Source organism: Anoplopoma fimbria, chromosome 17 (assembly GCF_027596085.1).
Source record: "Anoplopoma fimbria isolate UVic2021 breed Golden Eagle Sablefish chromosome 17, Afim_UVic_2022, whole genome shotgun sequence".
NCBI classification, from domain to species: domain Eukaryota; kingdom Metazoa; phylum Chordata; class Actinopteri; order Perciformes; family Anoplopomatidae; genus Anoplopoma; species Anoplopoma fimbria.
The window spans coordinates 30,579,081-30,595,037 of NC_072465.1; the positions used below are offsets into that span (position 1 = coordinate 30,579,081).

A 15,957-nucleotide genomic window follows, 5' to 3' on the forward strand; every position below is an offset into this window, starting at 1 on the left:
TCTCTGTCTCTCTCTCTCTGTCTGTCTCTCTCTCTCTCTCTGTCTCTCTGCTGTCTCTCTCTGTCTCTCTCTCTCTCTCTCTGTCTCTCTCTCTGTCTCTCTCTCTCTCTGTCTCTGTCTGTCTCTCTGTCTCTCTGTCTGTCTCTCTGTCTCTCTGTCTGTGTCTCACTGCCTGTCTCTCTCTCTGCCTGCTGTCTCTCTGTCTCTCTGTCTCTCTGCAGACCTCCGGCTGCTCCCTGATCCTCACGCCTCAATCTCGGCTCTGAGCTCTGCGGCCTCCACTGACAACCAGAGAGCATCTGCAGCTGAAAGCCGAGAGATCCACTGAGAGGAGGAGGAGGGAGGAGAGGAGGAGGAGGAGGAGGAGGAGGAGGAGGAGGAGGAGGAGGAGGAGGAGGAGGAGGAGGGGAGGAGGAAGCACTGCAGCAGACATGCCGGGCCCGCTCTTCTTCATCATCACACTGACCGGTGAGTCTCCTCCAGACAGCAACAGGAGCTCAGCTCAACATTCATATGTAGCAATATTATTATTATTATTATTATTATTATTATTGTTATTATTATTGTGATTATTATTATTATTGTTATTATTATTATTATTATTATTATGGTTATTATTATTATTATGGTTATTATTATTGTTATTATTATTATTATTGTTATTATTATTATTATTATTATTATTATTATTATTATTATTATTATTATTGTTATTATTATGATTATTATTATTGTTATTATTATTATTATTGTTATTAATAATGATGTAAACACGATAACAACAAGGATCAATTCTACTCTGATGAAGGCAGCAGTGCACTTAAATCAGCAGACACACACTGCAGTGTCTGACACACACACACACACACACACACACACACACACATATATATATATAAATAAATAAATATTTATATATATTTATTTATTTATGGGTCAATGACAATGCAAAACTGCTAACGATCCTAATGAAACCTGATGAAGATTATTATCCTCATCTGTGTGTGTGTGTGTGTGTGTGTGTGTGTGTGTGTGTTAACTGTCCACCTCATTGATAATCAGTCACTAGTTAATAATCATCACTAGTTAATAATCAGTCACTAGTTAATAATCATCACTAGTTAATACTCATCACTAGTTAATAATCAGTCACTAGTTAATAATCATCACTAGTTATTAATATAATAGTCGTATAAACTCAACATTAACAGATAAACATCGTCTCCTTCATCACGGTGAAGAAACATTCTGGAGAAGTCTTCGTCTCCAGACGGAGAGAGAGGAGGAGGAGGAGGAGGAGGAGGAGGAGGAGGAGGAGGAGGAGGGTGAACCCTCTCTGCCTCTCAGTCGGGGGGAGGTGTGTTTGGTGTGTTGGGTGTTGGTGTGTTTGGTGTGTTTGGGGTTTGTGGGGGGGTTTGTGGGGGTTTGTGGGGAGGGTCCCGGTCCTATAAGCTGATCTGAGCCCCCCCCCCACACATGCTGCACTGAAGCAGGAGGAGGTCGTCTGCTGAACACAGAGGTTTTAGGTTTTCTTCACACTGTGGACTGAAACTAAAGACTCTTTTATTTATTATGTCCACAGAGCCAACTATGAAGCTTATCATACTCACACACAGCAGAACGCAAATGATGCCTTTAAATGGATTCATGTGTTTTACATAATGAGTCAAAAATATCAATAAAACACACAGAAAGACTTCTTTAACCCAGCATCAAACGTTCACATGCACAGACACAAAACACCACACAGACTAGGTTCAGACAGCGTGCTGGGCTTTGAGGGAACAGCCATGCTTTAGAACAAAACCAAATAAACTACTCATCAAAAACATGTCAATTGTGACTTTTTCAACATTTTATGAACCTCAGGAAAATGATGAAGATAGTAGTTTCATCTTCTTCAAGAAGACTTTAATTTATGTCAAAAGAAGACACAACTATCAATAATAGTTCAGATGAAACATAAAACCCTGTTAATGAATGTTTGTACATGAAATGTAAACATGCAAATGTTCTGTTATATTTTATATACATTTTATCTGTAGAAAGACTAAATGTCTTCATTTCTTTTTGATTTAACTTCTAGGTTTCACATTAAAATATATTAACTCGTTTTAATTGAACTGAATTATGAATGAATCTGATGGCTAACAGTCTGCTGAACTCAGTGGAAGCTAATGTGCTAACAAGGCCCTGATGACAGCTAGCTAGTAACATGTAGCATGTTAGCATGCTCACCAACAGAAGGTTATGTGTTGCAGGTTAGCTTGGTAGCATGCTATCACATTCCTGTTGATTGCTAACTCAAGTGTTAGCATGCGTAGGCTATATTAGTGAGCTGGTAGTTATAGTAACTCCAGTCTGAGTTAGTAGCCCCTTACGGATCCTAGTGCCGGTTCTGGGACCGTGAAGCCATTTGACTGGTTCTGTCTATGAGTCATCAGAACATATGTTTCTATTCATATGAACATATATGAAGGTGACAGGACAGACAGAGATGTTGAGACAGGAAACAGTTTCACTGGTTCCTTAGTCTCAGTGTTTGAAGGCCTCTGGTGATGACCTTCATCCTGACTGAACTCGTGCTCGTTAGACCTCGTAGTTCTACTAATGTTGGGACTGGTGGAGTCTGGACATCCACACAAATGAAGAGCTGTGTTCAGTCTGAAGTCCAGTCTGTGTTTCCAGCAGCAGAGAGCAGCTCAGTCAGTGATGTGTGTGTTCTCAGGGCTTCACCTCTACTGAAGAAACGTTCACATCATTGGTTTAGTTTTTATTGTGATGTGTTGATAACTAGTCAGGTTAGAGTCATAGTCCGGATATAAGAGGTGGACGTGGTCATCATGACGTCACTCATTGGTTTGTGGATGTTTTGAAGCCTCGAGTTCTGCGATTTGACCGTCGCCATCTTGGATTACTGCCGTCACCATGTTGTTTCATTTTGCAACCAGTGAGCAGGAAGTGACCATATTAGGACTGAGGAGGACGGAGACGCCGTATACTATATAAATATATCTAGATATAGATATATATCTAGATATATTTATATATATCTAGATATCTATATATTATTATATATGATCTCTTTGTGTGTTTCCTCCGTAGCTCTTCTGTCCGGCGGCGATGCCTTCAGGTTGGGTTCGTCCCAGCGGGTCGTACCCATCAGTCCTCCGGTGGACCGGCTCTTCCAGGACGAAGGCCCCGCCCAGCCTCACTTCATCCAGGAAATAGTCCGAACCAAACGCCACTCGGTCCAGGAGTTGGTGCGAGCCCAGCCTCATCTGGTTCACGACATGGGCCGTCCAGAGATACATGAAACGTCTCCTCAGGCCAAGATGGACGCCACCAACTCCTCCCAGCTCCGGCCGGCGCCGCCTGCTGATCAGGAAGTAGCCAGGACCCGGCCCGCTGTGGAGGAGAACCTCGGCGTGGAGGACGAGATGGAGGTGAGTTCAAGGTCACGGGTAATAAACTGTACCGGGATGCTTCAGTGGGTGAAGGGCTTCATCTGAAGGAGTCTACATGGAAGGACAGCTGTAGGCATTTAAACCTGTGCAGGTTGACTCACCCACACAAGGCTCAGACTGTTTCCAGTTTAAGAGATTTATTTGAATTATTTGAGCATCTCTCACTGGCTCAGTTTAGGAGACAAAACTAGAAAAAAGGCACAAAGGTAATAGAATAAATTAAAACTAAATAAAAAGAGCAGCAATTATAAGTTAACAGTAAATATATACAACATTAGTAAGAACATACAACACTACTGATACACATTGCACAACGTTCAAAAACTGTATGTCGGTGAATTGATGGATCATAAAGGTAATTTTGTTTCTGAAATGCAATGTCACCGCTGTCAAGACTATATGAAGTCAGACCAAGAACCACTAAAGTTAAAGGAAATCCCTTAAACTGAGGCTGGTGTTCGCTCAGTTCAACACATTTACTGTCCGAATCATTTCATAATAATAATATAATTCCTCCTGTGCACTTTTAGAGACATTAAGTCGTTTAACAGGAAATAATGTCTTCTGTTTGATCGGCTTCAGAACAAAGTCTTGCTCGTTTTAACTGTTAAGTTTATAAAGATTTTAAAGACAAAATGTTGCTTTTTTCATTTCTTTTAAACAATTCAGTCCTGAATCTGTTGTAAGAAGAAGATGTATATTTTGTGTATATCTTAATAATCAATCAGACTGTGTGAATAAATATATTTCTATTTTCAGCGTATGGTTCATCTGGTGGCTCCTCAGGAGGCAGGAATCTACAGGGGAAGAGCGGACTCCTCCGACCCAGAGAAGGAGCTCCTCGCTGGGCCAGGAGCTGGAGACGCCTCCCTGGAGGCCTCGTGCTTCTTCGGAACGGACATGGAGGACAGAGACAGAGGAGAGGAGGGGGGAGAGGACAGGGGAGAGGAGAGGAGAGGAGGAGAGGACGAGTGGGAGAGAGACACGGGGGAGGACAGAGAGAGGAGAGGAGGAGGAGAGGACAGAGGGAGGAGAGGAGGAGGAGGAGAGGACAGAGGGAGGAGAGGAGGAGGAGGAGAGGACAGAGGGAGGAGAGGAGGAGGAGGAGAGGAGGAGGGAGGAGGAGGAGGAGGGACAGAGGGAGGAGAGGAGGAGGAGAGGACAGAGGGAGGAGAGGAGGAGGAGGAGGAGAGGGACAGAGGGAGGAGGGAGGAGGAGGAGGAGGAGAGGGAGGAGAGAGGGGGGGAGGAGGAGGAGGAGGAGGAGGAGGAGAGGACAGAGAGAGGGGAGGAGGAACAGACGATGCCACCCACACAAGCCCCGGTCTGGATGCTCTGATTGGTTAGTAGAGCCTGATGACATCACATGATAAGAAAACCCTCAGGCAGCAACATTAGCAACATTAGCCACATAAACCACATTAGCAACATTAGTCACAAACATAAAGGAAAACCTGACGGAGAGCTGGCAGCTTGATCACAGCTGTCTTTATTCGTTTCACTAAACTGACGTCTACTTCAGTACTAACTAACAATTTAAACATGTCAAACAAAGACATGGATCATGTAGGCCCGGTCCACACTACTACACACTACATATCTTTAGCTACGTTTACACTGAGCGTCCACACTAGGACGGAGTTTTAAAAACCTACTGAGGACGGACACGTTTGAAAAGTCACCGTTGAACAAGTACAACAGCTGACAAAACCTCCTGACAGGAAGTGTATTTACATTACATTACAGTCATTTAGCAGATATTTAGTCCACACGTGTTTCTGACGTGTCTCTTTGTGTCTCTTTGTGTTTATTTGTGTCTCTTTGTGTTTATTTGTGTCTCTTTGTGTCTCTTTGTGTTTATTTGTGTCTCATTTTGTCTCTTTGTGTTTATTTGTGTCTCTTTGTGTCTCTTTTTGTCAGGCTACAGTCCGTCTCTCCGACCCTCCGGCTCCAACCTTTCCCCCCAGCTGAGGTGCAGGATTCTGGGCTACAGGAGCACCGTGCATCCCCGGTCCTGGAGGTGAGGCCAGCTGGAGGATGCCTTGATACGAATACTAATGTGTATATATATATATATATATATATATATATATATATATAAAAAAAAATAGAATCAAGCTTTACAACAACACGGGGAACAAGAAGTACTCACGACTGGATTTGATCGTCTGAAATTACAAACAAAAAGGTCACAGTTTGTCCCTCTAAACTTTAGTGTTTATTATTAAATCAGCCAAAGTACTATTACCTCACTGTCTGTACTCTGTTACAGTAAAAGTACTAATACCTCACTGTCAAAATACTAATTAACATTTTTACTAACATTACTAACATTATTACTACAACTACCAATATCTACAACCATTTGTACTTTGTATATTATGACTACTGCTACTACCTACCTCCTCCACCATAATCATGAAGTCTGGGGGAAATGTGAATAATACTTATTAACGTGTATATCTCATTAACTTACAGAGTACACATTAGAATAAGCTCAACATGGGGCCTAAAGTTCTCAATCTTTAACAATTACACTTTTCATTTGATGTAGAACTGAGGTTGAAGATAAGATGAATAGACTCAGATACATTCAGATTCTGTTAGACTCTGTGCTTCGCTGCCTTCGCTCTGATCGTCACCACCTCTTGTGTTTCCATATAGTTATAATTATATAATAATAATTCTTATGATTATATAATTGATGTCTAATCACAGGCGGGTCCTTTAGAGAGAGACCTGTGGGAGGCAGAGGGGGAGGAAGACATTCACTCTAGTGGCTACGGAGGCTTCCACTCCTCCATCACTGCAGCTAGTACTACTTCTACTACGTCTTCTACTACGTCTTCTACTGCTGGAGGAGGAGACGCTGCAGGAACTACCACCCCCGAGACCGACACAGGAACAGACTTTGGGCTGCTGGGAAGTTACTCTAAAGGTGTTTAACATCTCAAACATGCAGAGGATGAAGATGAAGAGCATCTCCTGCTCCTTGTTTTACCTCTGGTTTGTCTCTGCAGACGGGACAGAGGATGAGGAGACGGAGAGGGACGAGGAAGAGGAGGAAGACACGGGTCTGGTACACAAAGGCCTATTTACCCAGAATCCCACTGTGGCAGAGGTCGGTGTGGCTCCCAGCAGAGAGCCTCTGCAGCCCAGCGTGGAGGAGGAGGAGCTGGAAGAACACAAGTTCAAAGGTCAGGAATGTTTAACACTAAACCTTTACTATCAAAGCAGTTCTGCTGGAGTGTGTCAGTGTCATGATTCAAATATATTATACGACATCCTGAGCACTTCAGTCTGTCATCATGATAGCACGACCTCGTCGGGAGTTTGACCCGTGTAGCTGCAGTAACTAAAGGGTTAATAACATCAATGCATCATGAGCTGATTGTTTTTGTTTCCCTCTCAGGGGTTAGACTGCATGACAGTGAGGAGGTGGAGGAGGAGAAGTGGAGAAAGGTGGAGCAGGAAGAGGAGGGAACAAGAATCAGACACATGGTCCCGCTCACCACAGACCCCTCCCCCACCGTCGGCCTCACCAACCCGTCCTGGGATTGGCTGGAGAAGACCACGCCCCTTCAGACCCCGAGGTCAGAGGTCAGGGGAGGAGGGGTCGCAGAGGTCCATAACTTTTATGAGATGGAGGAGGCGCAGCAGGTACATGAGGAGCGCTCCATGTCTTCACCTGAGGCCGTCTGTTCTTTATTAGCATTATGATTATTGATCATTGATTTCTGAACTCACATGTCGTACCTGTGATCCTCAGGTGACATGTGTCGACTGGAGCGAGCTGACTGGACGAGGATACGTCATCCTCAACATGACGGACAACCTGAGCTGTGTGAGTACAACAGTATTACATGAAGGTAGCAAAACGTGAATAAACACCTGCATGATTGATTTGTAGTATTTAATGATTTATATGTACATGACTTAAGTACAAAGGCAAACACTGCACTTTTTACTGGACTACATCTCAGAGGTACGTTGAGTTGAGTTCAGACGCTGGAGGCCGTGAGGGAGGAAGTACCTTCATCATGGCGTCTGTCGCCATGGCAGCAACACAAACCGCCACCGCAGTGACCTTATGGTCGCTACGGCAACACATATGGAGCTAGAACTCTGCTCCTGTATCCCCTCTCCTCCTCTTTAAACAAGTTAACTTCACGTGTGTGTGTGTGTGTGTGTGTGTGTGTGTGTGCGTGCGTGCGTGTCTGTGTGTGTGCGTGCGTGCGTGTCTGTGTGTGTGTGTGTGTGTGTGTGTGTGTGTGTGTGTGTGTGTGTGTGTGTGTGTGTGTGTGCGTGACAGGAGGAGTTTCGTGTGGACCAGGGCGCTCGGTTGTTGAAGGTCATGGAGCGAGTATTTGCTCGAAGAATGAACAGCCCCGAAGGATCATGGGTAATCTACCTCAGCAAGCCCACACACCAACAACACCAGCTGCTGATGAACGTGGCGTCAGAGCTCGGTACACACACACACACACACACACACACACACACACACACACACACACACACACACACACACACACACACACACACACACACACACACACACACACACACACACACACACACACAGACACTCACACGACACACACACACACACACACACTCTCACACACACACACACAGACACACACGCACACACACACACACACACACACACACACACACACACACAGACACACACACACACACACACACACACACACACACACACACACACACACTGTACTCTTATTACAAATCTTCTAACTGTTATAACTTCATTCACACACTCTCATAAACTTGACTTGACCTTTGACCCCTGTGTGTTGTGTCTTCCAGGAGTCATCGCCACCAAGGAGGTGCTGAGCATGCTGGGAGAGATCCGGAAGAAGCTGATTCAGGTTCCCTCTTTAGATCCGTTCTGCTGTCTGTGTGTTAAAGCAGAGAGCTCTTATTAAACATAACGTGTGTGTGTGTGTGTGTGTGTGTGTGTGTGTGTGTGTGTGTGTGTGTGTGTGTGTGTGTGTGTGTGTGTGTGTGTGTGTGTGTGTGTGTGTGTGTGTGTGTGTGTGTGTGTGTGTCAGCTGGGTATCCAGGACTACAGCTCCGGCAGCAGCTGTCAGTCTCGTCCCAGTCAGACCCGCAGTGACTACGGGAAGCTGTTTGTAGTTCTGGTGATCATCGGCTCCGTCTGCACCGTCATCATCACATCTGGAGTCGTCTACATCTGCTGGCAGAGACGTCTGCCCGCCACCAAGACCACGGTGAGTCCACAGACGGTACTTCTACTGCACCGGAGGACTTACAATCACTTCTCCTGCACTACACCTCAGAGGGGATGTTGTACTTTTTACTGCAACTAATATCAACTAATAGGAGGATGTTTTATTACCTGATGCACACGAACCCTGAGAACCAGATCACAACACAGAATCCACCCGGCTGCTCTCCTCCAGCGTTCGTAGTAAAACCTTATAATAACCTTATAATAATAATAATAATAATAATAAGTCCCAATAAATCATATTCATAAGTCCACATAATCATGAACCAGGAAGTGTAACGACCGTAGAGACCAAACGGGGCCGGTGGATTGGTCAATCAAACACCAGCTGCAACATGAAAGTGATGAACACATTAATACGATTCTATATAATATATATAATATGATTATAATACATGTTGTTCTGCATAATGAGGGCTGTGACTTTGGGTACTTTATGTATATTTGGATGGTGATACTTTACTGAAGTGAATGAGTTTTACTGAGAACAGAGTATTTGTACCCTGTAGTGAAACATCTGAAGACTTCTTCCTGCTCTAAAAAGAGTCATAAGAACTTTAAACAAGGCTCACTCTTTCAAAATAAAAGCACTGAAATGTAGAGGTGAGTTTGACATCCAAACAGAATGAATGTTCATGTTTAACATTACATTTATTGATCAGAGATAAGTTGATTAGTAGCTTAGACTGAGTTTCTCCTCAAAGACTCATATTAAAGATCAACTTGAACTCTTTTGTGTATCAGATATGTTGTCAGTAGAAATAAGTCACTCAGCATGAAAAAGTATAAAAATCAACTAAAGAAATCTCGAGATTAAAAATCCTTTTTTAACCCTTGAAATAAACTGTTCTCTGATCTAAACACACTTAAATAACATTATTTTATGATGCATTTTATTTTTCGTACCTCTCAGTTCCGCGCTGAGGAGCTTCACTTCGTGGAGAACAGTTGCCACGACAACCCCACGCTGGACGTGACCAATGACACCCAGCCTGAGATGAGGGAGAAGAAGCCGAGCACCAATGGGCTGTCGGGGGGGGGAGAAGGAGGCGGGGAGAAGAGCAGCCGCTGGCAGGTGATTGGATGAATCTTTATGAGGAGGTTTGGACGAATAAAGAAAAAGAGTTTGGAAGAGCTCAACGTCAACAATCTGATGTCCGGTTCATTTCTGTCTCTTTTCTTCTTCAGGTGTTTGTCAATCAAGCAGCGACTGAGGAGGAAGAGGAGGAGCAGGACACACATCTCTGATGGAGGAGGAGGAAGAGGAGACGAAGGTCTTTGGTAGACTGATGAGAAGAGGAGCCTAGAGAGAAGAAGAAGAAGAAGACGACGACAGTAGAGGAAACAGAGGAGGAGAGAGGAAGAGAGGAGAAAGAGAGAGAGGAAGAGAGGAGGAGGAGAGAGAAAGAGAGGAGAGAGAGAGGAAGAGAGGAGGAGGAGAGAGAAAGAGGAGGAGGAGAGAGAAAGAGAGGAAAAAGAGAGAGAGAGGAGGAGAGAGGAAGAGAGAGAGAGAAGAGGAGGAGGAGGAGAGAGAGAAGAGGAGGAGGAGAGAGAGTGATGTGTTTGTCCAGTCAGACGTAGATGGAGGCTCAGAGGAGTCACTGACATCGTCATGGAAACCAGACGCTGGGTTTTATCTCATTTGATTTCATGACGTCGATCTCTAAAGATGTTTGAAACAAACTCTGGACTCCTGACGGGGAAGATGGAGCTGCATGATGTCAGAAACGTCTCCGTCATGTTTCAGCTGTCAGACTGTCGGCTAAAGACGAGTCCAACAAAGCTAGTCTCCACATACAGCACCGTCTGTACGCCTGAATGTAACGCTGTAGAACATTAACGCTTTAGAACATTAACACATTAACACATTAACACATTAAACATTAAACATTAACACATTAACACATTAACACATTAACACATTAACACATTAACACATTAACACATTAGAACATTAACACATTAACACATTAGAACATTAACACATTAGAACATTAACACATTAACACATTAGAACATTAACACATTAGAACATTAACACATTAGAACATTAACACAGAACATTAGAACATTAACACATCAGAACATTAACACATCAGAACATTAACACATCAGAACATTAACACATTAGAACATTAATTAATTAGAACGTTATTAATAATGCAATAACACAACACATAAGAATGAAACCGTTTTTTACTTTAAGCACACTTTTCCTTTAATGCTGTACTTTATATTGTGAATGTAGGATTGTACTCATAATGGAGCATTGTTCCTCTCACTGTAATAATTCATAAAGTGTAATGAATGAAATCCTAAAAGGTTTGAGCGGTCTGACTCCAGAGACGACAGCGACTCCTCTTAGCTTCTCCTCACACCCAGACTCTGAAGGTTTTATGGGTTCCTCTTTGGAAACAGTGACTCATCATTTAAAAAGCTGCATCATGTTAAATGTAAATACAGATATAAGATTGATAGAGACGGCTGTTAGCGCTGAGGATGTTTACCGTTCGCTCTACTTACGTCCTGTTTGCATAATAAGCTTTTTAAATAGTGTTGGAATGTCTGCTGGAGCTCCGGTAACTCTGATGCAATGACACACGGGCAACATTTAGAGGACAAGCATGAAGAAAAGTCACCTAACCCAAAGTCTGTGACGTTTCAATGTGAAGTGATCATGGGTGACACCGGGCAGAATCAAACCCGCGGCCCCCTCCATGGTTGTCACAGGTGTTTCTGCCCGTCTGCATTGCATCAGGATGTTTCCTGTTTCAGCTCTTCTACCCAACGGTACTCGGCTTCACTGTAACTGGCTGATGTTTAAGCTTCCTGTCGGCTAAATGAGAAGCTCTCATCCTGAATGAGTCCTCTGCCATGAAGACTGAGGTCTCCATCTGTTTCTGAGAGCAGCACATCAGAACAGAAGAGCATGTAGCTTCCAGCACGGCAGAGAAATCAATATAGGAAACACAAAGCTTCTGCTGCTCAGAGGATGAACGAGACGGTTTGATGTTTGACACATTCTGATCATTTCACTTTGTTTCCTTCTCAGAATCTGATAGCAGCCCGTGTGTCTGTTAGCGATGCTAGTGAAAGTCAATAGGCATTCAGTTGTAGCAACAAAAAAACATTTGTTTGTGTAGAAGTTAGAGAGTTAGTTTCATGGTAACATTTAAACCAGAGTTTTGTTTTGTTGAGTTTTTATTCGTCCATCGCCGGTCTTGAGGTTAGGTCAAGGTTTGAGTTTATTTATGTGCATTTTGATCAATACTGTCCTCTCTTTTGGTTGTCTGTGTAATAAGTTAAATGGGAGAAATAAAGTTTGGAGAAAATGTGATTTCTCGTCATTTCTTTCTCCTTCAACAGGAACTGCTCCGGATAGTTAAGAGTAGAAATGAAATGAACAGACGGTGATTTATTGTGTTCTGCCTGCTAGTTTGGGCTTCATATTACAGGACAACAACAACCACGACAACAACAACCACAACAACAACCACAACAACCAACAACCAACAACAACACAACAACAACACGACAACAACAACCACAACAACAACCAACAACACCACAACAACAACAACAACAACAACACCAACAACAACCACAACAACACACAACAACAACCACAACAACAACCACAACAACAACCACAACAACCACAACAACAACCACAACAACAACAACAACACAACAACAACAACAACAACAACAACAACCACACAACAACAACCACAACAACAACAACACAACACAACAACAACCACACAACAACAACAACACAACAACAACAACAACAACAACAACAACCACAACAACAACAACCACAACAACACCACACAACAACAACCACAACAACCACAACAACAACCACAACAACAACAACAACACAACAACAACCACAACAACAACCACAACAACAAACAACAACCACAACAACAACCACAACAACAACAACCACAACAACAACCACAACAACAACTACCACAACAACAACAACATGTTCACTGTGCTGACGTCTGCAGAGAGATACAGAGGGATCACGTCATATATATATGTATATATATATATATATATATATATATATATATATATATATATATATATATATATATATATATATATATATATATATATATATATATATGTATATATATATATCTATATATATATATGTATTATATATGTATATATATTCATCATTCATTGTTCTACACTGTTGTACAATGACAATAAAATAACCTTGTGTCAAAATCTTTCGACAGGTGATATTCTGTTTTTGTTTTAATTGTCAACAAATCCCATGAAAATACCACAAACAACAATGAGTCTGTTGGTTCATTAGTTTGGCTCACTGGTGTGTTTTTCATAGTTTTTGGACAAAAACAACTGACTGAAAAGAAAAAACTTCAAGACTCACTGGGAGTGTTGTTAACTCAAGTACTACCTGAACTTTATTTAGTATTACTATAACTTTATTTAGTATTACTATAACTTTATTTAGTATTACTATAACTTTATTTAGTATTACTATAACTTTATTTAGTATAACTATAACTTTATATAGTATAACTATAACTTTATTTAGTATAACTATAACTTTATATAGTATTACTATAACTTTATTTAGTATTACTATAACTTTATTTAGTATTACTATAACTTTATTTAGTATAACTATAACTTTATTTAGTATTACTATAACTTTATTTAGTAATATAAAAAATATACTATATATATATATATTACACTACATTTATTTGACTTTTTTAGATACTTAACAAACTAAGATTTTCCCACAAAATCATTAAAATGTCAAATAGAGCTTTAATAATTAGTCGAGTGACAAAGATTTAGAAGATTATTTTGATGATTGTTAAGTAAGTTTTCATGCAAAAATCATTGCAAATGCAAAATCTTGCTTTGACATTAATGCAGGAGTAATAATAATCATATTCAATATATAATCATTACACTTCTCTGCATTGAGAATGCGACATTTACTGATAATATTAGATTGTCCTGATTATACTTGTACTTGTACCAGTCAGAGTAATATTCCTTACTGATAATACTGTGGTTGTACTTGTACTTGTTGTACTTGTTGACTTGTACTTGTTGTACTTGTACTTGTTGTACTTGTACCAGTCAGAGTACTATTCCTTACTGATAATACTATGGTTGTACTTGTACTTGTTGTACTTGTTGTACTTGTACTTGTACTTGTTGTACTTGTTGTACTTGTACTTGTTGTACTTGTTGTACTTGTACTTGTAGTACTTGTACTTGTTGTACTTGTACTTGTTGTACTTATTGTACTTGTACTTGTACTTGTTGTACTTGTACTTGTTGTACTTGTTGTACTTGTACTTGTACTTGTACTTGTACTTGTTGTACTTGTACTTGTTGTACTTGTTGTACTTGTAATTGTTGTACTTGTACTTGTACTTGTTGTACTTGTTGTACTTGTACTTGTTGTACTTGTTGTACTTGTACTTGTAGTACTTGTACTTGTTGTACTTGTACTTGTTGTACTTGTACTTATTGTACTTGTACTTGTACTTGTTGTACTTGTACTTGTTGTACTTGTTGTACTTGTACTTGTTGTACTTGTACTTGTACTTGTTGTACTTGTACTTGTTGTACTTGTTGTACTTGTACTTGTAGTACTTGTACTTGTTGTACTTGTACTTATTGTACTTGTACTTGTACTTGTTGTACTTGTACTTGTTGTACTTGTTGTACTTGTTGTACTTGTACTTGTTGTACTTGTACTTGTTGTACTTGTTGTACTTGTTGTACTTGTACTTGTTGTACTTGTTGTACTTGTACTTGTACTTGTTGTACTTGTACTTGTTGTACTTGTACTTGTTGTACTTGTAGTACTTGTTGTACTTGTTGTACTTGTACTTGTACTTGTTGTACTTGTACTTGTTGTACTTGTACTTGTACTTGTACTTGTTGTACTTGTTGTACTTGTACTTGTTGTACTTGTTGTACTTGTAGTACTTGTACTTGTTGTACTTGTACTTGTTGTACTTGTAGTAATTGTACTTGTTGTACTTGTACTTGTTGTACTTGTTGTACTTGTTGTTGTTGTACTTGTACTTGTTGTACTTGTAGTACTTGTACTTGTTGTACTTGTAGTACTTGTACTTGTACTTGTACTTGTTGTACTTGTTGTACTTGTAGTACTTGTACTTGTTGTACTTGTACTTGTACTTGTACTTGTTGTACTTGTAGTACTTGTACTTGTTGTACTTGTACTTGTAGTACTTGTACTTGTTGTACTTGTTGTACTTGTAGTACTTGTACTTGTAGTACTTGTACTTGTTGTACTTGTAGTACTTGTACTTGTTGTACTTGTTGTACTTGTAGTACTTGTAGTACTTGTACTTGTAGTACTTGTACTTGTTGTACTTGTACTTGTACTTGTACTTGTAGTACTTGTAGTACTTGTACTTGTAGTACTTGTACTTGTTGTACTTGTTGTACTTGTAGTACTTGTTGTACTTGTTGTACTTGTACTTATAGTACTTGTACTTGTTGTACTTGTACTTGTAGTACTTGTACTTGTTGTACTTGTAGTACTTGTTGTACTTGTACTTGTTGTACTTGTAGTACTTGTTGTACTTGTACTTGTTGTACTTGTAGTACTTGTACTTGTTGTACTTGTTGTACTTGTACTTGTTGTACTTGTTGTACTTGTTGTACTTGTACTTGTTGTACTTGTTGTACTTGTAGTACTTGTACTTGTTGTACTTGTAGTACTTGTACTTGTTGTACTTGTTGTACTTGTACTTGTTGTACTTGTACTTGTTGTACTTGTACTTGTACTTGTTGTACTTGTTTGTACTTGTAGTACTTGTACTTGTTGTACTTGTACTTGTTGTACTTGTTGTACTTGTACTTGTTGTACTTGTAGTACTTGTAGTACTTGTTGTACTTGTACTTGTTGTACTTGTAGTACTTGTACTTGTTGTACTTGTTGTACTTGTACTTGTTGTACTTGTTGTACTTGTAGTACTTGTACTTGTTGTACTTGTACTTGTACTTGTTGTACTTGTAGTACTTGTACTTGTTGTACTTGTAGTACTTGTACTTGTTGTACTTGTACTTGTACTTGTACTTGTTGTACTTGTTGTACTTGTAGTACTTGTACTTGTTGTACTTGTACTTGTTGTACTTGTTGTACTTGTACTTGTAGTACTTGTAC

The 15,957-nt window shown here is 40.6% G+C and overlaps 1 protein-coding gene across 1 annotated transcript; it reads left to right on the forward strand.

Moving 5' to 3' along the window:
• Positions 1-407: 407 nt before the first annotated feature.
• podxl2 (podocalyxin-like 2) lies at positions 408-10,069 on the forward strand (the record flags this gene model as incomplete). The annotated part of the gene is given in 15 exon segments (XM_054616088.1): positions 408-468; positions 3,106-3,446; positions 4,227-4,489; positions 4,735-4,808; positions 5,387-5,419; positions 5,422-5,486; positions 6,185-6,404; positions 6,487-6,663; positions 6,879-7,126; positions 7,236-7,310; positions 7,779-7,935; positions 8,300-8,361; positions 8,545-8,724; positions 9,658-9,819; positions 9,933-10,069. Coding segments are annotated over 15 exon segments (2,178 nt in total), but the record flags the coding sequence as incomplete, so codon positions are not given.
• Between the last annotated feature and the right edge of the window lie 5,888 nt (positions 10,070-15,957).